This window comes from Crotalus tigris, unplaced genomic scaffold (genome assembly GCF_016545835.1).
Source record: "Crotalus tigris isolate CLP2741 ecotype Arizona unplaced genomic scaffold, ASM1654583v1 scf7180000024339.11422700, whole genome shotgun sequence".
Lineage (NCBI taxonomy): Eukaryota > Metazoa > Chordata > Lepidosauria > Squamata > Viperidae > Crotalus > Crotalus tigris.
The window spans coordinates 1,118,581-1,145,301 of record NW_024100509.1 but is presented as its reverse complement, the minus strand read 5'-3'; the positions used below and the strand labels follow the sequence as shown (position 1 = coordinate 1,145,301).

The 26,721-nt window shown below is 41.2% G+C and overlaps 1 protein-coding gene across 2 annotated transcripts in view; it reads right to left on the bottom strand.

Moving 5' to 3' along the window:
* JADE1 (jade family PHD finger 1) overlaps positions 1-26,721 on the bottom strand; it is a 62,635-nt gene that overhangs the window by 21,892 nt on the left and 14,022 nt on the right. Inside the window, exons 3-7 of one of the 2 annotated variants that reach the window (XM_039325872.1) lie at positions 25,511-25,593; positions 25,340-25,414; positions 14,201-14,358; positions 2,432-2,619; positions 203-414 (exon numbers count right to left, since the gene is read on the bottom strand). In XM_039325872.1, coding sequence (XP_039181806.1) covers positions 203-414; positions 2,432-2,619; positions 14,201-14,358; positions 25,340-25,414; positions 25,511-25,593 — 716 coding nt within the window. The remainder of the gene's footprint in view (positions 1-202; positions 415-2,431; positions 2,620-14,200; positions 14,359-25,339; positions 25,415-25,510; positions 25,594-26,721) is intronic. The other variant, XM_039325873.1, reaches the window with a different exon arrangement.

Below are 26,721 nucleotides of genomic sequence, written 5' to 3'. Positions count from 1 at the left end.
CCAAGTGTTACCAGGCAAGTGAGACAATTATCCATACTTAGCTCAGTTTACCTCATTTCCTTTTATTCCTGTCCCTTTGCCTCTACCAATATATTTCATATATATTTAAGAGCTCACATGCTTAGAATGTGCAAAATCCTTATTGCCTCATCACAGTGAAATTATACTAGTCCCAATATTATTGTTGTACATGGTGCTATACCTGATGAACACAAATATTGCATTTGTCACAAAACACCATTTCATTGCCATCTTCACCATCTGGAGACTGACAAACATCACAGACAACATCCTCATCATACTCGATGCCAAGACCTTCCTCAGTCTCGATAGCATGATTCATGTTGTCGTAACACCGTTGCTCAAATTCTTCCATGATCCTCTCCATGGTGTATTCATCTACTTCAGGCATTCCTGGTTAATTTATATAATGACATTTAGTTTTCATATTCATATTCTCTTTTACTTACCATCTAGTTTAGCAATATAAACAATCAAATGAAATCAAAGTGAAAAGAAAAGGAAAGAAAAAAGACTTAGGTTATGTTTGATACTAACTACTGCCTTATCTTAATTGGTACCATCAATCTGACTATCACACAGATGGTTTCATGATGTGAGGATAAAAGTAAAAAGTGGGTATAAAAATTAACCATCTTCCCAAATGCACATAAAATTATGATGTTAGATTTATTAATTTGCCTTGAATCAAAAGGGCAAATGCATTTAAATAGGTGGATGTTAGCATATCTGCCAAATAACAGTGTGGATGAGACAATGTTGTGCCGGCCTTGAAAAATTCTTTCTTCAAGCTAGAGGAATTAAGGATGTTACTTTGCAGTTACTTTGGGAATCTACGTCTAGGACACTTCTAGAACTCTCTGTTGTGAATTTATTTTAAAAGTAATACACACAAACAAATGCCTAAAAAAATAGCTTTTATTCAAGACCACTTTGTCCCCAAAGGTGAGTAGATGTATCATTTAACATACTAGCATGTACTTGGTTCTTAGTGAAAATCAGATGTGATGGACTTTAAACTCTAATTCTCTACAGCCTATATGATCATTACCATCATGATGGAAGCTGCAGTCCAGCAATCAGTTGGAGAAGATAGGTCTATACCAGGGTTATCAAACTCAATTTGAGGGCCACATCAGCATTGCGGTTGCCCTTGGGGGGCCGGGTGGGTGTAGCCAGGGTGGGTGTGGCCTACTGGGTGGGGATGGAGTGTGTGTGACCTACTGGATGGACGTGACCAGCTCTACATCACTCTTGTCAAGGGTGCCTGTGGGGGCCTGGGCAGGAGTGGGACAGATCTGAGGGTCTCTGGCAGAAAGGGGTGGGACCAGGGCAGAGCCCATCAAGCCGGATATGTGAAGTAGGTGAGGGCCATTTGCATTTCTTCATTCCTCACAAAGGGTGACACTTCCCCAGCATGCACTTGGGGGGTGGGGCCAACGCTGCAGGGGCTGGTTCCTCATTGTTTCCAGACGGCCTTGTGGAGCTAAGACTGAATGCATTTCAGCATAGATGGCCACCACAAAACTGTACATTGGCTCCTGGCCGGCCTGGGCCAGGGCCAAGGCAGCGGGGGCCATTCCGTCACTGTTTCCAGGATGGCTTCGCAGGCCATATGAAACCACTTCGAGAGCCGCATCCGGCCCCCGGGCCTTGTGTTTGACATGTCTGGTCTATACTATGACTCTAAGTATCATTACATTAAACTGTTACTTCTGTCTTGTAGCCCATTCCAGCCTTGTGTAGGTTTACAATCTTGTCCCTGACATTCTTGGACAGCTCTTCGGTCTTGGCCATAAAGGAGAGTTTGGAATCTGATTTATTGATTGCTTCTGTGGACAGGTGTCTTTTATACAGGCAACAAGAGAGAGTGCTCCTAATCTCAGCTCGTTACCTGTATAAAAGACACCTGGGAGCCAGAAATCTTGCTGATTGATAGGAGATCAAATAGTTATTTCACTCATTAAAATGCAAATCAATTTATAACTTTTTTGAAATGTGTTTTTCTGGATTTTTTTATTATTCTGTCTCTCACTGTTAAAATAAATCTATCATTAAAATTATAGACTGATCATTTCTTTGTCTGTGGGCAAATGTACAAAATCAGGAGAGGGTCAAATAATTTTTTCCCTTACTGTATGCTTTCCCTTTTCCTGCAGACTTCCAATGAATCTCAAAAATCCTAACTTTTGAGTATATACCTGAGATGTTAACATCTAATAATTCACTCAAATCCATCTCCCCATCCCACCCACATACAATTTATTTATAAGCAGTTTTTCTCCCCACCTCTTCCACCCAGAAAGTTCAAATGAGCCCTATATAGTACACTGGTTAGTTCAGAAAACCCTACCTCAACTCTTCTCTGTTACTTCTCTAACTTGGGGCTGTAACTGGAACTAGCACTTACCCATCTCTTTGAATTCTTCATTGGCCAATTCCAGCCATGCTACATCCATGTAGTTAAGGTCATAGCGGCACACACTCTCTGCCAAAGTTCGAATGTCAACATATCCAAGCTCAGGAGGCTCAGAGCCTGAAGACAGGATATATTTCCGAGGTCTTGAAAATACGACAGCTTTTGTTTCAGACACAATCCTGAAAGTGTAGCAAACTGGCGTTCAATGCAGTAATTCTTTTGTAAGTACCAAAACCTTAGTCTTTCCATACTGCTACTGCTAAAAGCTTTGAATTATAATATATTCCACCACGCCCCAAATAAGAAAATACATTATGTCTGATTTGCCATTCTACAAAGCTGATTTTTTTCTTGACTTTGACTTCGTTTTTTTCCATTTTCAGAAAATATTGAAGATATCTTATAATTTAAAAAGGCATAATATAACAGTAACAAAAGATAAGCCAAGGAGAGAGATATTTTCCTGTTATTTTGTATAACCATAGGCAGAAGTGAAAAATTAGTTATGTTATAGCACTATTCAGTTGGTGGGACTATTACAGAAGAGTTAATAATTTTAGCCTATCTGAATAGCTGATTTTAATTATGTCAGAAATTCATCTAAACTTTCTCACTATTTTTCTACTGTAATTTTGGCAAGGGAGTTAGTGGCAGGGAACAATTGAAAGGTTTGAAACACCATGACAGCATGTAAAATAAATACCATATATGGATTTTAAAAAATTAGTCTTTTTCTTTTAACGTTTAGTTTATTTTATATATACCCTTACAAGCATATATAAGGGGTTTTTTTACATTTTATCATCACAACTGTATTTTCTGGTTTGTATTATAGTTGCTTGTTGCAATTTATGCTTAATATAATCATATAATAGTCTGTTCTATATAATAGAGTTAACCTAAGAACCCTGGAGAAGAGGAGAAGCTCAGGTTCCTACATTCACAGGACTGACAGTATCATATATTGAGCAATGATCAGAACAATTTCACTTTTATAGAATCTACAAATACAGTACTCCAGTGAAATCTATATACTAATAAGCGTGCATGGGTAGCATGTGATAAAAATTTCTGGATCTCCAAAGAAAAAATAATATTTATTATTGTCAATAATTATATAATACCGTTTGATAGATGGTGTTAAGAATTTTACATGTTAGAGCATGATCTAGTCCTACTATAAGAACAGATCCGTGCATCAAATATTGTCACAAATTTAATGGAGAATTCTTTTTCGTCCACTTTCCCACACTGAACAAATCACATAGCTGTATCACCGAACAATGAAAATTCTCATTATATGGATGTATCAGGCACAGAATTGTGTATGGAAGGACTGCTTAATACCAAGGCACTTTTGAATGATTACAAATTCTAACAGAATTTACTAAGAGGTAAATTAGTAGTTCTACAAATATGGAAAGTAGGAAAGCCTACAGTCTTCTTCAATAAATTAGGAAATATCACTTCTATAATCAATTTAAGACCTATAAAAGAATAAGGACATGCATCCATGTGTATGAGTGTAAAAAATGGAAGAATACTAAACAAGACCAGGGTAGTTGCAATTAAACATTATAGACTAACATATTTGATTCAATTCAGTATTTATACATTATATTTCTGTGATAGAATCTGAACAAAATTAGTTATATTCACATTAGAAGTTCAGAATATAGGCTATTCTACTATTTAAAAAAATGTTATTTTTTGAAATCCAAAGATCTATCACACAAATTTGAATTTGCATGCTGAAGTAAATTAATTTAGACTAAAAATCACAGGAATAAATCATAGGATGTCCCTCACAATGAGATCAAAGAGTAACCTTAGATATAAAAAATGCAATTGTGTTGTTCTTTACCTAAAGCAATTTCACATACCCTTCTATTAAAATCTCTCTGAACTGCTCACATTACCTTTTATAATGTTTAAATTCTACACTATATTCATCAACATTCTAAATTTCAAAGTCACCAATATGAGTAGCTTTAAAAAAGAACCTATTTTAAACTTAAGAACACAAAACTGCATGCAGAAAGTGTGTGGTTTATTTCTTACCATCTCTACTTAAAAGGAACAAGTGGCAGGTGACATAAAAAAACCTTTGCCTGGAGCGTTCTGCATGTGCTACTGATTCAAGCAGACAATATAATCTAGAAAGAATAATCTACTATTCAGCAGCTTCTCATATTCTTTAATTTATTACACTGTTTAAATTGAAATATAAGATATATACTTTTTTATTGATGTGTTGACTAACATGGGTTCATTTGAAATGGGTGATAAAGTATTTAAGAATTTTGCAAAGTACATTTTTGTTGGTCTTATAATTTGTTATTATAAAAAAGCTTTGGGGTTTTATACACACATACACAGAAGGGGCGTTGTCTTACCTGAACGCCTTTTCTCAGTACGGAGATAGAGAATCCACCAATGGGTTTAGACTGTATTCCTGCCCAATCAGATCAAGACAGCCAAAGTTGCCACGCCCATCCTGGACCATAGAGATCCCAGTCTTGATGCGAGCACAGCCAACTGACTGACAGCAAGACGTTATGGCTCACAAAAAATAACTAACCCTAGGCCTAATTGACCTAAAAGGGTGGGAGTGGATTCTCCATCTCCGTGCTGAGAAAAGGCATTCAGGTAAGACAACGCCCCTTCTCCAGCACTGGAGATGGAGAATCCACCAATGGGACATACCAAAGCCTACTGTCCCTGAGGGTGAGTAGTAGACTGGTCCGGTGTGGCACTTTGATGTAAAACTTGTTGAAGAACTTTCCTACCGAAGGAAGGCTTAACCGAGGCAAACCTAACGATTTAGTAGTGTTGTATGAAAAAGATGGCGAAAGCCATGTAGCCGCCCTACGGACATCCTCAATGGACGTCTGAGTGGCCCATGCCACAGAAACAGCTGCACTCCCGTAAAGTGGCCTGTAACACGTGTAACCGGAAAGTGACTCAGCTTGATATGCTCCGGCAATGCATGCCCTGATCCACCTGCCAATTGTGGAAGAGGGAACCTTCCGACCTCAGGAGGAAGAATGGAAGGACCCAAAGAGGGTTTCTGATTTGCGGGACGATGCTGCCCGCGAAATATAGTACCGAAGTGCCCTGCGGACATCCAGACTATGCCCTTGCCGAGTCCAGAGCATGCGATGTAATGGGACAAAATCCGCCAGCGCTAATTTTCAGTGATATATGGAACCGACAATTGACCTTCGGGAAGAAAGTAGGGTCGAGTCGAATAACTACTCGATCCCGGTGGAAAAAATGCACGGGTCGTCCCGTGTTGAAAGTGCTGCCAATTCTAAAATATGTCGTGCCGACGTGATTGCCACCAGAAATGTCACCTTGGGGGACAGGTAGCGAACTTCGCACATCCTCAGGGTTCAAAGGGGAACTTGGTAAGAGCCCGAATGACCCTTGGTAATTCCCACGAAGGGTACCTGTGCATCATAGGGGGCCTGGTGTTAGAAGCCCCCTTGAGGAATGAGCGAATTAAGGGGTGATGTCTCAAAGAACCCACAGAGTCACAGGTTCGGACCGTGGAAAGAGCAGCCATCTGTCTGCGCACTGAGTTTGGGGCCAAGCCCCACTCCAGGCCTTCTAACAGATAGTCCAGGATGTGGAGAATCGTGAGTGTCGAGAGTGTCAAGTGCCAACCGGCGCACCATGATTGAGAATTCATCCACGTGGCCTTGTAAATATGGCTGTGGAAGAACGATGGGATGCCTGGATTACTGTAATGACTCCTGGTGAGCATGGGTCCTGTGATGAGATTGATCGCTCAAGTGCCAGATGGTTAACTGGAGCCACTGGGGATCTGGAGAATAACCCCTTGGCTGAGAGAGACCCATTCCGGAAAAATCCGCCAAGGATCTGCTAGGGAGAGACTCGTCAGATCGGCCAACTAATGCCTCCGTGGCCAATAAGGGGCCACCAGGAGTATCTCTGCTCGCTCCCGAAAAAGCTTGCGTATTACCGCCGGGATAAGAGGTAGAACAGGAGAGGCATAAAGCAAACCTTGTGACCATGGGCTCCGAAGAGCATCCATCCTTCCATCCCTGGAGCTGGGAACTGTGAGAAGAACCGAGGCAGGTGAGCAGTATTCGTAAACACAAAGAGGTCCAAATATTGGGAGACCGAAAACGGTGACAGATCTCTCTGAAGACCCTCAGGTGAAGATGCCACTCCGAGTGATCTACCGTTGTTCTGCTCAGAAAGTCCGCCCGAGTGTTCGCCTCCCCTGAAATATGATCGGCCTGGATGGAGGCCAGATTGTATGCTGCCCAAGATCCCAGTAAGAGCGACTCGGTCAGTAAGGCCTGAGATTTGGTGCCCCCTTGGCGGTTTATATGAGTCTTGGCAGCCATGCAGTCCTTGACGACCAGCACATGACACCCATTTATCAGGCTGTGAAAGGGCTAGACGTATGACCCGTAGTTCGAGCCAATATATGTTATGGCGAAGGTCTGACCGAGACCAATGGCCCTGTGCCCACTGCGAACGAAGGTGTGCTCCCCAGCCAAACAGGCTGGCGTCGGCTGTTAGTACTATCCGGTCTGGTGTCCTGAAACATGATCCTCCGAGCCTGGCGAGTGATAACCACCACGTGAGGGAACGCACTACCTGTTGTGGAAGTCTGACTCTTTGTTGGAAGGCACTGAGGTTCTGTCTCTGAAACGGAGTATGAACCACTGTAGTTGCCTGGAGTGGAGCCTGGACCAGGGAAATGATTGCTATGGCAGAGATCATCTTGCCCAACAGTTGGAAGAGACTGACCAATGATACTGTCCGACTCCTGCATAATTGAAGGACTGACTCTCCTATGCAGTCCCAGATTTCTTGGGATAAATACACCTCACACTCCACTGTGTCTGTAATGGCCCCGAGGTGCAATAGCCTGGTTGTGGGGACCCTATGACTCTTGGGAGAGTTTATGGAGAACCCATGGTCCCGGATCAGCTTTACCACCAGTTTGAGATCCGTCATGGCGGACTGGATGGACAATGACTGGATTAAAATGTCATCCAGGTAACATTGGACTCTGACTGGCACTATCCTAAAATGAGCTGCCAGGCCCGTCAGGATCTTGGTAAATACCCTGGGAGCCGATGATAGGCCAAATGGGAGTGCCCAGTATTGGAAATGGCGCCCCTTGTATACAAACCATAGAAAAAAACGGCGGTGGCTGAGAGAGATGGGAATATGAGGGTATGCTTCCGTGAGATCGAAAGACCTCAGGAAGTCCCCTTTTCTTACACTTCCCAAGATGGATCGGAGCGTTTGCATTCTGGACCTGCGGTATGTCAGAAGAAATTCAAGTCTTAGAGATCTAAAATGGCTGTCCATTCCCCTGACGCCTTAGGGACGACAAAGAGGATGGAATAAAAAGCCCCGGGCACTCTGGTCTGCCGGCACCGGTTCTAAGGCCCGTAAGTTTAAAAGATGTTGAACAACTTTGTTCATTAGTCTCCGTTTTGTCCAGTATCATGGGTAGGGACAAGACAGAGAACAAGTTGGAGAGTTGGAAATGAACTCTAAGAACAGGCCGTGGCATACGGTATCCAGTACCCCCGCGCCTGTGTGATGGCTTCCCATCGGTGGGCAAAGAGAGAGCGTCTGCCTCCTATGTGAGGAATCGCCAGAGAGTCACCCGGATCGGCGGAATGGTTGGTCATTCCCGCGAAAGGCCGCTTGCCCTGAAATTGCTATCTAGGCCTGAATGTCTGTCTGTCAGGCTATCTCTCCTGTCTGTCCTGCCTAGCCAGACAGGAACGTATTGGTTGGGAGAAGTTATGCCTATCCCCTGCACGAAATTACTGCCCCTGTTGGTAATAATTTGGCTGTTTGTCTGCTTTCTTAATGAGGTGATTGAGGACCTTGTGCCTGTCCTTGTTCTCAGTTAAATAAGGATTCAACGCATCCCCAAACAATATACCTCCCTGATATGGGGCTGCCGAAAAGCGTCACTTAGACTTGGCTTCTGCATGCCAGTGTCTCAACCTACAATATACGGCGACCCGTTATTCTAGGCGCCAAGCCCTGGAGGAAAACCTGGCAGCTTAGAGGGTGGCATCCGAGGCGTGCACGGTGACAGCCACCACTTTACTAAGACCTTGGTGTGTACGAATATCCTCCGCTGGGATATGGGCCTGGAATGGCCTGAGCCAGTGGAGGACGGCTCTGTTGAGGAAGGATGAGGAGGTGACTGACCTAATAGGCCATGTAGACGCTTGATGCGTTCTGCGATCGGTGAGTTCGTACTTACGGCCCTCAGTTTTGAGAACCTCAGAGGATCTCCAGGAATGGCGGTGAGAGATACTAGGGGCCCGCATGGCTCGTCCACCGCAGGCCTTCCAATGCCTCCTGAAAATCTTTTGCCCCGTTGTATAACTTTTATATCAGTATTACCTGGAAGGGAAAGGGAGGCGGGAGACATCTATTGTTTCCGTATCGCGTTCAAGAACATGGAAGGACCAGGGATACGGTGTTGAGCAGTCACTGCTTTGGTGAAATTTGGATCCACCTCCGATTCTAGGGAAAACTAGGCTGTTGATGAGGAAGAATCAGCCCTAGATGGGCTGTGGACATGGCCTTGCGTAACAAAGTGACAAAGAAAGAAGGATTGAAGAAGCCACTGAATGAGGAGGCCCCTGAAGGAGGCTCCTCCTCCTCAGACATTGGAATCCCATGCTCAATGTCGTGTGCACGAAGGGATGAACCCTCAGAGCAGGTGGACCCAGACAGGGAAAACGAAGTTAATTAGGTTTCCGGAACCAATTGGTGAGTAATTGAGGGAAGGACGGCCCCTAAAGTAGAATCTTGTGCCCTGGCATCAAGAGCACGGTCTGCCGCTTACTCTATCAACAAGGCGAGACGATCCTCCGTACGGAGGAGAACGAGCTCGCTTGGTCGGAGACCGGCCGCATTAGGGACAAAGGTAGCCTTGGGAGTCCCACACTGCGCAGAGAAATGTAAAGACTCTCCCCTTGACCATATTCCCAGAAGGGAGGTTGGGGTTCTAGGGGTAGGTCAAAGGCTAACCCCTCAGCTTGAGAGGTCTCCAACCTGGCCCTTTTTCTGTGCTTTTGAAAGATTCTTTCTCTAGAGCTTGGTGTCTCCAGCTGGCCTGCTTTTCAGACCTCCTAGAGGCCTTAGCAGTAGTTTTGTCATTGTTCTAGGTCGCAGTCTTGTCTGCGCTTACCAGATTATGTGAAATGGGATTCATTGGAGCCAATGAAGATGAGATAAACGCCCTTTTGTATACCTTGATACCTCCATCCTTTGATGCTACAGGAATATGATAGGGGGCTCCTGAGATGCAGAGGGTATTATACACTGGATAAGGACATTATCCCCATTGTTATTTGTTTTAACATTGGAAATTTTATTGATTCAGATTCGGGAATCGAAGTTAATTAAGGGTGTAAAGATAAGGAAGAATGAGTATAAATTGCGGGCATTTGCGGATGATTTGGTTTTAATTTTGGAACAACCAAACCAGGCGATTGATGGTTTATTAGAACTCACAACACAGTATGGGAATGTTTCTGGTTTTAAAGTTAATAATTATAAGACTAAGATATTATCTAAGAATATGTCAGTTAAAGAAAGGGAAAGTTTGATTAAAGCCACAGGTTTTCAGATGGTAAAAAAGGTTAAATACTTGGGAGTATATCTAACTGCTTCAAATGGAAAATTGTATAAGAACAATTACGAACCACTATGGGCAGAAGTCCAAAAGGATTTAAGAGATTGGAAAAAAATTGCACTTGTCATTGTTGGGGAGAATTTCAGCTGTAAAAATGAATGTTCTACCAAAGTTTCTTTTTTTGTTTCAGATGATACCTATTCTTAAAAAAGAGGCAAATTTGGAGGAATGGCAAAAGGGTATCAATAATTTTATATGGGCCGGGAAGAAACCAAGGGTTAAATTTAAGATATTACAGGATGCTCGAGAAAGAGGGGGACTTAAGGCACCTAATTTGAAATTATATTATGATGCAGCCGCCCTAACTTGGTTAAGTGATTGGCTTAATTTAACAAATATGGATATTCTTTTTTTGGAAGGTTGGGATTTAATATATGGTTGGCATGCATATTTAATTTTTAATAAGAAAGTTGATCGGACTTTTAAATCACATATTTTGAGGAATGCCTTACTTCGTGTTTGGAAGAAGTATTATTATAGATTAAATTATAAAATACCTATCTGGGGGATTCCCAGACATGCAATTGAGGGAACTTCTAAGGGGACAAATTTTGATAAAATCTCGTACAAAGAATTGTTAATTTGTTCTGGTTCGAATTGGCATTTGAAATCCCTAGATGTATTAAGGCAGCAAAATATTCTACAGTCATGGTTTCAATATTTACAAATAATGGATAGATGGACTGTAGACAAGAAAGAGGGAATAACACTAGAAGATAGACAATTGGTTATTCAGATTAAAAACCAAGGTCCGGCTCATATAAAAAGAATATACAATGTTTTATTAGAGTTAGATTCGGAAACAGAATTGGTTAAAGACTGTATGATTAAATGGGCTCAGAATATACAGGAGCCGATCTCATTGGATTTATGGGAGATAATTTGGATAAGAAATGTTAAATTTACACAAGCTCAAAATTTGAGAGAAAATTTTTATAAAATGTTTTATAGATGGCATTTAGATCCTAAAAAATTATCTTGTATGTATTCCAACATACAGCCCAAATGTTGGAGATGTGGCAATAATGATGCGACATACTTTCATATTTGGTGGAATTGTAAAAAAGTAAAGGCTTTTTGGATTATGATTTGGTGGAACATTCAAAAGATTTTTAGAAAAAAGATAAAGTTTACTCCTCAACTATTTTTACTTGGTATTTTTGTTGACTTAAATGAAAAAGAAACTACTTTGATGTTGAATTTATTAACTGCAGCAAGGTTACTAGTAGGTTTATATTGGAAGAAAGATTCCTTGCCTACTTTAGAAGAATGGATATTTAAAGTATCTAGTTTTGCAGAAATGGCAAAAATTTCTGCTTATTTAAAGGATCATACACAAGAAAGATATATTACTGTATGGGGAAGGTGGATAGATTATATTCAGAAAAAGTATGGAATTAAAAAGTTTCATTTATTTTATGAATGAATATCAAATATTATAGAGAATTGTTTTATAGGTTATGGAGTTAAAGGTTAATTATGATATTTTTTTTCTCTCTCTTTTTTTTTCTTTTTTCTTAATTATTATAATTTTCTTTTTTTTTTAACCCTGTATTCTGCTCTGGGAAGTGAAGGGAGGGGGGTTGGGGTGGGAGGGAGGGTAAGGGGGGGGGTTTCTCTATTTTAAAATTTTATTGTATTTTTATAAATGATTGTATGTTTTAAAAAATAAAAAAAAATCAATAAAAAAAAGGACAGACGCACTAGTGGGGGCACCTGGAATCCAGGTAAGGCTGCTGCGTGGATAAGAACAGGCGCACGATAGGGGACACCTGGAATCCAGCGATATCTGCGCACGGATAAGGACAGACACACTAATGGGGACGCCTGGAATCCGGCTAGGGCTGTCATGGATAAGAACAGATGCATGATGAGGTACACCCGGAACCCAGATAAACTTGGTAATGATTTGTAAATCACAGAATTCCATTAGTTTGTATGAGCAGATTAGGGCCAGGAGACACCAAGTCTGAGAACAGAAAATGTGAGGAATGAAAGCAGTGTGTCTGAAACGTTCTGTAACTCTATATAATGATGGTATACTAGATCTAAATGAAATAGGTCGCAGTAAAATTCCAAGTAGGTCTCAAATATGCACCTCGAATTATCAGAAATTAATGTAAGGTGAATCTAAGTGTTGCACAAGATGGCGGCCGTCCCCAAAATGGCAGCCTGCGAAACGAACTATGGACCAGGATTACGTTCTGTAGACTGTGTGTCCCCAAAACACCTGTCCTAGTATGATTGCCTTCATCAATAACAAGGGGAAAGATCCTATTGAGGAGAAAGGAGCCCTTTCCTCCAGACCTTGGCTTAGCATTATAATCAGAGTCGTGAAATCTGGGACCACGTGGTCCAAGATGGTGGTCGTACGAAAGAACGGTCGTGCCTGCCTCGCTTCGGGAGGCCCCAGGAAGGAAGACCGGTAGTGTGAGTGCTCCCCTGTATTTGCGATGGTCCGTCTTCCAAACCGGTAAATTTTGCAACTTTCGTTAATTTTGTCCCTCCTCTGCCGCCTACCAGCTGATCGGCGGTAACGGCTGGGCGCGCAATGCACCAGCAGCCTGAGAGGGACGATCGTTGCAATCGAGCTACCAAAGGCAAAGATAGGAAAAAAAAAGGCTTAAACAAGCTTCGAAGCTGCATCCGCAGCTTCCAGAAAACAGTTAAAGTTCCTTGAGGGAATCCTGAGCGCGTCGCAAGAAAGGGCCTCCCCCCCACCTAATCTGTAACGAGGCACTGGAGCTGCAGCCGCAAGCTCCACTAAAAAGGAGGCCGAGCTGACACCGGATGGGAACTAACAGCCGTTATTCCACCGGTGAATTCAATAATTTTGATACCTTGGGAAAATATTAGTGGTCAGGATTGGGAGAAGGGGAGATCAAAAGGAGCTCCCTCCTGTTCACTCAGATTCTGTCTCCCCCCAACCAAGCAGAAAATTTGGTGTAACTTTGAAAATTTAGAATGTTCCAAATCCCCTTTTCTTATGCTTGAATGGATCAATTGTTAAGAAAAGGCCAAACTGTGTGCCAAATACACACAACTCAGCAACTGGGAGAAAATCCACCAATGTAGACTGTAATGTAGACTGTAAGAGCCAAACTTGCACGTCTGTCCTGGGCGAGATCAAGTCAAGACTGGGATCTCTATGGTCCAGGACGGGCGTTGCAACTTTGGCTGACTTGATCTGATTGGGCAGGAATACAGTCTAAACCCATTGGTGGATTCTCCATCTCCAGTGCTGGAGAAACAAACTTTCTGAGAAAATATAAGTCAGATTTAATCTCTGTACAGAAATTAGCAGCATTATCTATCAAAATGTCTATTTTGTTAAGATTTAGAGTTCATGTCTCTAGAACTGCTGCTCCTATGCTCCATGCCACTTTCAACTTTGAATTGTCAATTAATGCTTCAAATTCAGATATGAGGAAGTTGCATTTACTTGCTTGTGAAGCCTGGACTGATATAGGAACAATTTATACTGTTTCCATCGAAAGGTTTAAAGTGAATCTCAGGTTAGGAAGAACTATTTTTTTGGCAATACAAGAGACTTTCTTCTGCCACTACATCAAGTTAAAAAAAAGTCCTCAACCTGCCATGTAAAGTGCTTAAGTTGTGAGTAGTAAATCTGCTAACGAGTAAGGTTTTGTTCACATCTGTCACCTGAAATGAAGCTGCTACAGAACTTTAAGAGTGAAAAATCAGTTGTTGGGAAGAATTCCATTTCACACAGCAATCGTATTATGGAACTATCTATCAAAATGCCACCAACTAAACAATGGATTTACATGACATGCTGAGTTCTTGTTCATTAACTCTTATATCTCTTTTCAATAACGGGAAGTAATCCAGTTATTAATATTAATCCTAAAGAGGATTAAGACTCTGCCTTCTTTTTCATAGACAGCACATAACCTGAGATAAATCCAAATTATGGAACACTATACTTTCAGAGTACCAAAGTATACATTTTTAAAGTTGTTTAAAAGGTGAGGGAATGGGCTTGTTTCCTTTTTCTAACTGGCTGCACCAAAATATACCTTGCTACTGGTTCTGGTATAGTCCCTGGGCTGACTGGCACCTGAACACCTTTCTCCCATTCTTGTCTCCAGGGATCTGCCAGCACATAATACTCATCAGGATTCAACTGGGAAGAATCAGGCAGCTTCATAGCAGTGATCAGGTCTGTTCTGAATACCTGTAGAGACACAAAGAAAGAGAAATGACTAGACAACCCATGATATGTTAAGGCATCTTTTCAGAGATATTTCCTTACCAGATCCCTCAACACCTTCAATAATAGTAGAGTTTTTAAAGTAGTTTAAATCTTTTTAAAAACTCGGGGAGATAGTCAAAAACATATCTGCCTTGAAAATTCTCCATGTTGAACTGTACAGCATAGTCAGATCAGGAGTTGACCACATGTTTTCTGATATTTTGTATTGTGTCATAAAATATTTATGATAATTCTATGTCATAAATATTTTACAAAATTTGCCAATTTCAATTTCATGAGAGTCATGGGTTCCAGATTTTGGATGCATTCTGTAAGCTTGCCTAGGGGTCCCCAACCCCCGGTCCGTGGACCGTCACCGGTCCGCAGCATGTTAGAAACCGGTCCGTGCAAACAAGAGAAGCCCCCTCCGTGGGATGTAGGCAGCACATGAAACCACGCCCTTTCCAGTCCATGGAAAAACCTCTCTCCACGGAACCAGTCCCTGGTACCCAAAAGGTTGGGGACCCCTGAGCTAGTCCACTTGAGATCCTTTCTTTGTTGCCCTACAATGCACTGTTTTGCCAAATTAAAGATTATGGGAACGAGAGTTTTAGTAGTATATGGATAAAGTTATATGTAATACTTCTACTATATAATTCACGGTTTCCAGAAGAACATAACAAGAGGCCTCTCATCGTTAACTAACTTGCCCTTTCAAGTATCCGGATGTTCATCCGTATTACCATGCTGAACCAGAAGTAAAAAATATATCCTTCAGATCTGTCCCACTTTATATTAATGACCACCCCTTCATATGATCCAATCAAAACAGCTTTATCAATTGTTCAAAGATTTCCTAAATGAGTCCCCAAATAGGATACCAAACCCAAATATTGTAAATCTCTCTTTACTTAGTGTAAAGGAAAGTACAGTACCTAAGTCACAGATTATTTTATTGATATCTTTTTTAAGCCAAGACCCGTATTTCCTAGTTTCAGCTAATCATGCACCTATGGCTAATTATAAAATCTATCTACTTTATCTCGAACAGTTTAAATTCTATCAAAAAACGCATCTAAAAGAGAATGTCAGTAACAAGAAATTATCCACCATAACAGACAAATTCTGGGTAAAAGAAATAATGAAATGGAACTGTAAATACATATCCTTACATTTCAACAAACCATCAATATATTCTTTGGCAATTACAATCTAGTTACTCTGTGAAATCTTTTTCAAAAAATATGGGAGCATCAACCTTTTAGTACATTATCATAATTTAAGAATAAGATAGGCTTGCAGAAGCCAATATTTACTCAACCAACATAAATTGTTGTCAGTATTCTTTCAATATGAAGTAAACACTAGCTGTAAATAAAGCTCAAGGGATGATTGCCTTTATGTTGTAGAGATCATTTTAGCATTTAAAAAAGTACAATGAAAATTGAGCCTAAAGCCATACCATCAGCTACACATTTATTTACATTATTCCTATTCAACTTATGAAAGCAATATTTGTGCCTATTTCAACTGAAATATTAATCTGTACTAGCACTATGCCATTGGGAAGACGTTCTCCAGTGAACATGTTGAAGATATAGACCTCCTGAAGAAGGTGGTACATTTCTCAGAAGAGGGCAGAGCAGAAGCAAGTCACAATGCATATCCACAAACACATATATATGTATATGCTGGCTGAGAATTCTGAAATTCCACAGATTTCAGGCAAGACTGGCATGGACCAAATCACAAACACATATATTTATATGTTGGCTAAGAATTCTGGAAATCCCACAGATATCAGGCAAGACTGGCATGGACCAAACCAAAGCCCAAACCAAACCAGATACATACAAGTATTCCTCAACTTATAACAGTTCATTTAGTGGCAATTCAGAGTTACAACGGCACTTTAAAAAATTGAACTATGACCGTTTTTCACACTTAAAGTTGTTGCAGCATCTCCATGGTCACATAATCAAAATTCAGAGGCTTGGCAATAGAGATATATTTGTGACAGTTGCATGCAATCACCTTTTGCAATCTTCCAACAGCAAAGTCAATGGGGAAACCAGATTCACTTAATAACTATGTTACTAACTTAACAATTGTAGTGATTCACTTAACAACTGTACCAAGAAAGGTCATAAAATGGGGCAAAACTCAATAAATGTCTCACTTAGCAACATAAATTTTGGGCTCAATTGTGGTCATAAGTTGAGAACTACTTGTATTATGTATAATGACTTTTCAATACAAATATTTCTATCCATAGGGATGTTTTGAATCAATATGTTTTAAAACAAGAGTCCCCAACCCCCGGTCCGTGGACCGGCACCAGGCCGCACAAACAACTGAAGCCCCATCCACTGGCTGCAGGCAGTACATGAAACCACGCCGCCTCTGTAAAAATTGTTCTCCACAGAACTGGTCCCTCGTGCCCAAAAGGTTGGGGGTCTCCGTTTTAAAAGCTACAATGTCATCTACCATTCAGATGCACTGTTCTGCAGCCTTGGCTCAAAATTTTGCTTTGGACCTGAAGGAATTTAAAAGTACTGTGTGCATTGGATAATATAAACTCAATCAGCTTACTAGGTATAATATCAGAAAAATCTAATAAGCAAAGTGTATATTTAAGATTGCATGTACTAACAGCAGCAAGGATTGTATTTGCTCAGCACTGGAAGAATGAAGAAACATCACTAGACAAAAAGATAATCAAGAAGATATTGGACTGTGCTGAAATGGAGACTTACATTGAAGATCAAAGACAAAGAAAATACAGAATATTTTCAAACATGGAATTTTATCAATGGTTGGAAAAAAGGGGTAGAGACTTATATTATTAAGCAGACAAATTAACCCAGACAACACAATGTTTATTAAGCACTAATCAAATGTAATAGAAAATTAATAAAAAAATGAAAAAAAGCATCAGCTACAAAGAAGCAGAGACAGAATCCTTACTGTGCCACATGTTCTAAAAAGAGTACACATCTGTATCAAATGGTCCTCAACTTATGATCATTTGTTCAGTGATCATTTGAAGTTATAGAGGCACTGAATGAAGGGATTTATGACTTGTCCGAGTATCAGCTGCCTCAGTGTCCCTATGGCCACATCATCAAAATTTGGGTACAAGGCAGCCTGCTCACGCTTATGAACACAGTAGTACTTTAACTTTCCTCACCCACCTATCTTCTCCCCATCTATATTAACTTCCTGGATTCTGCAGCCCCTGCTGCCCTTCACATCTTCTTCGGTTACTGACATCTGTTACTGACCAGCATACCCAGCCAGGCCCTTTGCAAGACAGCTGTTGGCTGCACAAGGGTTTCTTCCCAAGGTTGCACACAGCAATTTCTTATGGGGAAGATGGCCTCATCTTGTGTGAAGGACACACCTCATCGGTAACAAGAGCCAAGAATACAGCAAAAGGCAATACAGGGCAGCAGTATCCTCAGGGTGCAAGGTGGTGGGTGAGGTTGACTGCAGCTGGTTGTATCGGAATTTTCCCAGGGCAGGTGTGGCTTTGTGCCACACTGCTGTGGTGGCTGCCAATTTGTACCAAGGTGTTGGACTAATTCTTCCTGGAGTAGCTATGGCTTTGCATAGTGGTTCAGAGGCTTTTTGCAGCCCCAGAGCCATGGCACACCAAGCTTCTGAGTCACAATGTGGCAAGCAGTCCCAGAGCAATGTGGTTCTGGGGCTGTCTACTGGCCCAAAGCAGGCAGAGCAAACAAAATGGTAGAAATGGGCAGAATAGACAGTTGCGGGGAGCGGAAGGCGAGGCAGTTCCTTACCTTACCAAGGCTTGGATTAATGTGGATCCTCAGTTAAAGACTGGTGAAATTAGGTTAACAATGGCAAAGTGAAGTGTCATTGCTAAGCAATGTGGTCATGTGACATCACAACTACATCACTTAGCGATGTCCCACTGTAGTCATAAGTCAAGGACTACCTCAATAGTGCACTTGCATGCACTATTTTTGTCAATCTATTTTTTATCTCTTATATGTTCAAGCAGAAATGGTAAGCGTTAAAAGGAGCAGGACTATAAATGCTTCTTCCTACATCACAGGTCGGCAACCTGCGGCTCTGGAGCCGCATGTGGCCCTTTGAGCCTTCCCCTGCGGCTCTCAGCCTCCTCTGCCATTTGCAGAGACAGAGAGAGGCACTTGCCCTTCTCTCTCTCTCTCTCTCTCTCTCTCTCTCTCTCTCTCTCTCTCTCTCTCTCTCTCTCTCTCTGTGTGTGTGTGTGTGTGTGTGTGTATGTAAAAAAGAGAGTGGACTCACGGTGTTCTCCAACAGCTGAAAAGCTTTTTGGGCGGAGCTCCTCCCTTTGCTACGTCTCTGCAGGAAGCAGAAAGCAGGAAGGGCAGGAGAGAGCTAGCTAGCCCAGCTATGCTGGCTCAGGAATTCTGAGAGTTGAAGTCCATGAGTCATAAAAGAGCCAAGGTTGCCTACCCCTGAGCTTGTTGGAGAACAGCTTGAAGCCAGCTTGCCAGGTGAGCAGAAGAATAAAGAGAGGGAGAGAGGGAGAGAGGGGGGGAGAGAAAGAGAGAGGGGGGAGAAAGAGAAAGAGAGGGAGGGAGGGAGAGGAAAGAGAAAGAAAGAAAGAGAGTGGGGGAAGAGGACTGGCAGACCAAGCGCAGAAAAAGAGAGAGAGAGAGGAAAAAGAGAGAGGGGGGAGAGATAGAGACAGAGAGAGAGACCCTTTTGACATCTAAAATGAAGATAACACTGCATATACCCTTTTTACCTTTATGATATATATATATATATATATATATATATATACACACACACACACACACACACACACACATGTATTTGTTTTCTGAGGTTTTCGCGGGTATTTGTATGTAGGTCTTTGGTTGTTCGGGTTTTCTCCCGCGTAAAATTGGAAGTGTCTTGGCGACGTTTCGACGAAGTCCCATTCGTCATCTTCAGGCTGGTGTTTTCAGCTTCGTGCTTTGAGCAGCAATGTGTGGTCTTAGCTGTTTCTTCCTTTTAACTGCCAGTGGGGGTATGAACTGATTGGGTGGGAGCTTGGCTGTGTTCTGATTGGGTGGAGGTGTGTTCTGAATGGTTAGGGGCTTGGCTGTGCTCTGATTGGCTGGGGGAGTGTTCTGTTTGGTTGTGCTCAGGTTAGTCTGAGTTGCAGAGGGGTTTGAGATTTTGGGCTGCCTTCTTATTTTTTGGCTTCGCGTTCGTGGTCGTGCTTCCTCTTCATGGAGGGTGTCAGTTTGCTTCATGTATGGATTGGGGGGGGTTTAAAGTGGCTAATGATGCAGCTGTGGTCTGGCTTCTGGTTTGTGGTCGTGCCTCGTCATCGGTGTGGCTTTGGGTTTGTTTTTTGCGTGGATGTGTGGTGGTGACCATCCTGTGTGGTTTTTGTGAGTGTGGGTCTGGTATCATTTTTTGTGTTAGGGAGTCGTTTGTCAATAAGGGCGGGTTTCCAAATGGCTGGTAGGCGGGAGGTATCATCTCGCTTGTTCATGCTGTGTGGGCGTTTTTCTATCTCGATGGCTTCTCTGATTATTCTGTTATTAAAATGTTCACTTTTGGCAATGGTTCTGGTATTTTTAAAGTCAATTTCATGTCCTGTGGCTTTAAGGTGTTGGACCAGGGAATATGTTGGTTCCTCTTTTTTGACTGAGTTCTTATGTTCTTCAATGCGTGCACTTATTCTTCTGTTGGTTTGTCCAATGTATGTGGTGGGACAAGTGGTGCATGCGATTTCGTATACTCCTTGATTTTCTAATTCAATTTTATCTTTGGGGTTTCTGAGGATGGTGGATATTTTTCTGTTTGTGCAGAATGCTGTTTTGATGTTGTGTTTATGGAGGATCTTGCTGATTCTGTCTGTGGTGCCTTTTATGTATGGGAGGAGGGTTTTGCCGTTTTCTTGTTCTTTGTCTTGGATTTTAGTGGGGGTTTCTTTTTGGATTAGGTTTGTAATCTTATTTCTATGGAATCCATTGGATGTTAGTACATTGGCGAGAGTGTGTAGTTCGGGTTTTAGGTGTTGTTCGTCAGCTAAGCGTTTTGTTCTGGAGATGAGTGTCTTGGCTACAGAGTTGATCTGTGCTGGATGGTGGTGTGAGAGAGCGTGCAGATAGCGGTTTGTGTGTGTTTTCTTCTGGTAGATGGTGTGTCCTAGGGAGCCATTGGATTTCTTGTAGACTAAGACATCCAAGAAGGGAAGTTGGTTGTTAGCTTCTGTTTCCATGGTGAACTGTATTTGGGGGTGTAGGCTGTTGAGGTGTGTGAGGAAGTTGTCCAGTTTTTCTTTCCCATGTGGCCAGATTATGAAGGTGTCGTCTACGTATCTGAGCCAGAGTTTGGGTTTGTGATCCGATTTTTCTAGAGCTTGGGTTTCAAAGTGTTCCATGTATGTATATGTATGTATGTATGTGTGTGTGTGTATGTATTTGTTTATGTATCTATCTATATGTTCAATAGCACAAACTTCGATCTCCGGGAGAGGTATAAACCAGTTGTTTATTGCTAAAAAATATTTAAAAACAATAAAAACAACTATTTACAATATTAAAAGAAACAACTTAGCTTTCGCTGGTCCCCTGCCAGCGTCCTCAGAGTGAGGCTCGGGGGGTGGGGAGATTCTTTTTATACAACTTGCTGGTCTAACTGCTTACTCATTGCCCGTGTGATAGGGCCATCCTTCCTGATTAACTGTAATTGCCTTGGTTGCCCCGCCTTCTCTTTTTTGCACTCCAATTCCACACTTTTCCTTTCTCTCATCCTTGTTAATCTCCTCCCTCCCAGCAACGTTGCTGTTGATGTGCTCTCTAACTGCTCCCTCCTACTCATTCCAGGCTGCGTATTCAAACCCAGTGTTCCAAAAGATTTACCATCAGCGCTCCCTTCCTTTCCAGCCCGTTGATCTGCACGCTGCTCCTGCCTTTCGTCATCCATTCCTGTCAGTCTTTTTTTCGGCTTCCCTCCACCCCCAGACGGCCAATCTGTGTTCATGTATTCTGATTTTTATCCGTTTGGCCGTCTCCCCCGTATAGTTACATTGCCAATCCTTGCAGTGTACCCTGTATACAACCGATGACTTTTCTTCCTTTGGTAGTGGTTCCTTGGGACACTTTGCTTTCATCCAAAGTGTTTGGTCGGGTCAGTGAGCCACTTTGATGTTGTAATGCGCTAATATGTGTGCTGTTGCCTCTGATACTCCCTGGACATAGGGTAACGTTGTCCAGGATTGGCCATCAGAAGGCAGGAGCAGTATTCCCAAATATGGACACATATGGTTAACAATGGACACTCATTCGACTTCAAGGGGGCAGAAGCCATTGCCCAAGATGCCTCCAAAGGAGGACGTCTGCTGAAGTAGGCTTGGCTCTCCAACATGGATTCAATCAATCGATGCATAGAATTGCCTCCGGCATACCAGACATTAAAAATACACGAGGAGCAAGTCAGGACGCGGATGGCGTTTACCAGAGACAGATCCAGAACCGGGGAAGGCAGTCATCGCATGGTTAGGCAAAGAAAAGATTTGGAGGGAATAGGGACAGCAGGGATGGATGGTGAAGTATTGGAATCACGGATGGATGGATGGGGTGAAAAGGAGGGAGGACGCGAGCATGGTGAAGAGTTGCGAGGGGAGGTGATAATGAGGGGGCATTAGGAATGCCGGACCTGGCTGCACGACCCAAAACACATAGGACAGGGATACCTAACAAGACAGGGTTAACCAGGAAGGGGAAGAAGTGGGAAAGGGATGAAAAAGGGGGGGAGGTTGGACTTGGAAAGGAGCCAGCAGACAGTTCAACTGACCGTGGGCAGATAGGGCAGAGAGACGGGACAAGATCGTGCACACGCATAGCTAGGTGTGAAAGGAAATTGGGGGAGACAAAGCTAACAAGGGTGAGAGGGGCTGAACCTAAGAGCAAGCTGATAGGCATCTCCACTGGTTGTAGGCAGACGGAGCAGAAGGATGAGGCACGATGGAGCATGCGCACACCTGGGGGGTGGAGGGAAGCCGAAAAAAAGACTGACAGGAATGGATGACGAAAGGCAGGAACAGCATACAGACCAACGGGCTGGAAAGGAAGGGAGCCCTGATGGTAAACCTTTTGGAACACTGGGTTTGACTACGCAGCCTGGACTGAGTAGGAGGGAGCGGTTGGAGAGCACATTGACAGCAACGTTACTGGGAGGGAGATTAACAAGGATGAGAAAAATGGAATTGGACTGCAAAAAAGAGAAGGTGGGGCAACCAAGGCAATTACAGTTAATCAAGAAGGATGGCCCTATCACATGGGCAATGAGTAAGCAGTTAGACCAGCAAGTTGTATAAAAAGAATCTCCCCACCCCGAGCCTCACTCTGAGGACGCTGGCAGGGGACCAGCGAAAGCTAAGTTGTTTCTTTTAATATTGTAAATAGTTGTTTTTATTGTTTTTAAATATTTTTTTAGCAATAAACAACTGGTTTATACCTCTCCCAGAGATCGAAGTTTGTGCTATTGAACAAATATGCCCGGGATTCACATTTTTGCAGCTATCAAGGATATATGTATATATATATAAAATGGTAAAAAAGGCTATATACAGTATTATCTTCATTTTAGATATCAAAAGGGTTTTGCAGCTCCCAGTGTTTTGTTTTTGGTGGGAAACGGGTCCAAGTGGCTCTTTGAGTGTTTTAGGTTGCCTACCCCTGTCCTACATAATACTGATCACAAAATATTACAATATAACAAGAATAATTCATGACCAGCATTCCATCCACAACCTGTGAATTAACTGTTGAATGCCCTGGGTCACATGCAGCTATTCACCAAGAGTTTTAAAATATGCTGGGACAGGGTGGAATAGATATTAAATAAATTTGCTACAGAGAAACTAGATCACTTCATGCAATCACAGCAAGGATCACTTATACATCAACCACTTTAGAAGAACTGAGCCCTACTTAAAAGCAATCCGTTCAAGAATGGGGACAGTGATACAAGAGCAGCAAAACACTCCTTATCTGGCTGAAATAACTGAAACCACATATCATGGAATTAATCTCAATGCTTCAACTGACACTGATTCAAAAGAAATGCTTTGAAAATGATTCTACACATTTTACAAACACTGCTGGTGGTAATGTAAATATGTTTCACACATCCTGCCTCATAAATCAATCCATCTTGCAACTCTGAATGATCTGAATCATTCTTCTTTCATTTACAAGCATTATGCATATTTTGTTTACAGACTGCTTAATTCATCTGGATTAACACCAAAATCATAAATAAAGATTTTACTGGTTAGGTTTCATCCAGAGTAAGAGTATTACATCCGAGCAGGAATATCTTAGTAATTTAAGATTGATTTGTCCAACTTGGTGCCTTCCAATTGTCACTGCAATAGAATCTGCAGAGCTACCCAGGGTTGACTGGAGTCAGGCGACATCAGAATTACATGAATAATAATCACAATAACAATTCCACTCTGGAACTTGAGATTCTAGGACTGCAACTTCAGGAACTGGCTATAAATTCTGAAGTGCTCAGGCTGGAAAAGACTGATTTGATTCCACTTTTCCCATCACCCACAATCAAATTCAAAGGATGGGCAGAGGCAGTAAAAATTTCTGGACAGGGTGGAATAGACAGGGTAGCTCCTTCTTCTCTAAGTTGGAGTAGGGAACACTCCCTAAAAACCATTTTTGAAATCACTCAGAAAATATGTCTCTCTGTGTGTGTTGTGTGCATGTATATGTGTGTACAGTATGAATATGTATAAATGTGTATGCATAGTAAAGAAGTAAACGCCAGACATTCAGAACTTTGATATCTGAATGGATTTTGGCTAGCTCAGGGAAAAACCAGTGTGAGTATTTCTGCACCTGAACATTATGAAGAGTTGGCTACAAGACAAAAGAGAATTTAATGGAACATCAAGGATATAATTTCCAAGAACCACTAATCTGACTACTATTCCTGCTGTTCTGCAGATGCGATCAGCATGCCTAGAGACAATCATGTAAAATTACTATCACTAAACAGTGAATGATACCCAACTCTTCACCTATCACTTTTAAGAACAGATGCCTAAGCTTGTTTTTCTTTTCTATTTTCATCACTTTTTTTTCCTCTTTCACACTGCATCTTTTATAGATGACAGCCTAGTTTGCTGTTAATCTTATGCTGCTCTTTGGGACTCTTTCCAGCTGAAGAACAAGATAAAACACACCGATTAATTAAATATAGAGAACTTTGCAAGTAAGATTTTGCAATTAATCCACTGAAACAAGGCTCAATATAAATCATAGAGAATACATGCATATACATAATACAAAGAAAAGGGGAAACTCTAATTGGAATAAGAAGAGTACAGTATAGCAACTGTATCTTATGATAGCTCTTTTTCCAGGATAAACACTCCATCAATAAATAATTTCCAATTCATTTTGATAAATAACCACCTGCCAAAACCTATAATGGCAACAGTGACCTTTATATAAGTATTCCAGAATAAAAGTTAAGAGGAGTGGATGTCAAGACCCAAAACATAATTTATTTCAGAAACATCCTACTGAGTAAATATTGATATTTTCTATTCTGATACTCGAGGAACGTGATCATTTGTAATTCTTGTACCAATTTGCATCTTACCAAATCCACTGTGAAAGGAAAAACAAATTCATATTTCCTGCTTTTCTGCAGGAAAAAAATGCACAAGAAACATTTAACAAGACAAATGCGTCTAGTTTCACTTTGCTAAACAAAAGTTCTTATTTATCAATCTGCTGTAATGATTAGCAACATATAGAAAACACTCCTAAAATAACATTTCCACTCTTTACCAACAAATTGGGGAAGGGGGGAGAAAAATGAAAAGAAAAGAAAAGAAGAGAAAAGAAAAGAAAAGAAAAAAGAAAAGAAAATTGGGTTGGTGCTATACCAATCCAATATTCATGGCTAAATAACTAACTTGATGCTGGCAGGGACTGTGGCAGCAGCTGAGCTCCCTGACCTCCTGGCCAGAAGAAAGGTTGCTGGGTGCCAGCTGAGATGGAGCGGAAAAGGAAAGAAAAAGAAGTATTAGGAAAAAAAGACACATCTGTATTTCAACAAGATGCCCTGATAGATATCAAAGTAATACCTCTGATGGTTTTCGATCTTTACTCTTAGAGCATGAACTCCTCTGTGGCTGAGACCTAGAATGTTGGGACCAGGTTGATAAGCCTAGAAAACAGAAAGAAATATAGCTGAGAATGTACATGCCCCAAATCCAGATAAGATATTTAAACCAACTTTCAGTAAGAATTTGTTTTTCATCTCATCTACATTTTAATAATGGAAATTCATACTGTTGGGTGATCCTATCCCTAACCTATTACAGTTTGGATTTTGAAAGCATGAAAATTCTACAAACACTCATTTCCCTTAAATTACAATGCTGATTTTGGCATTAACTTAATAAGTGACAATTATTTACACAGTATCAACTCAAACAAAACTGAATAAAAAAAATTGAAAATAAACAAACAAACACATACATACATACATACATACATAAATTACAAACTAAATCAGTTTCTTGCCTGTTTCCAGGTTACATTAACTCTTCCAACTATTCTGGGATTACTCTAAAACAGTTCCAGATTTTAATTCTTCAAAAGGTACTTTTAACTTAGCTAAGTATAATCCCAGAATACAGTAGTAAATAGCAACTTTTTAAATTTCACATAAATCCTTTTCACCTTATTTTTTTATATTTCCCAATGAAAAAAATGCTACCAAACTAGCTGTAATATATGTCGGTGAACTATTTGAAAGGATCATATTGTATTAGGTAAGAAATATGTTATGCATTTTCAATTTTTTTTTCCTTTATCACAATATCACATTACCTAGATGCCTAAATCTAGAAAATGGGAAGACTATGAGTTCTAGTCCTGCCTTATCCATGAAAGCCAGCTGGGTGACTTTGGGTCAGTTACATTCTCTCAGCCCAACCCACCTCACAGGGTTGTTGTGGTAGAGAAAATAGCAGGAGGAAAGAGTATTGTGTGTCTGTGTGTGTCAGTATGTGTGTAAAATCTGCGTTTGTTTTGCATCATTCAAATAGTTTTTACCTTATCACTATCCATAACTTAGCTATCTATGTGAAAACTTCATGAATGCCAAAAAAACCCAACATTCCAGGCAAAATTGAAAAATTAATGACAACTGAAATACTGAACAATCCTTATCATTGAGAATTCAAAAATACCAAAATAAAACAATAAAAGAACAGTAAAAACAGAAACAAGAATACTAATACTTTGGAACTACTTTTATAAAGGAAATTAATTTACCATCTTCTTTATA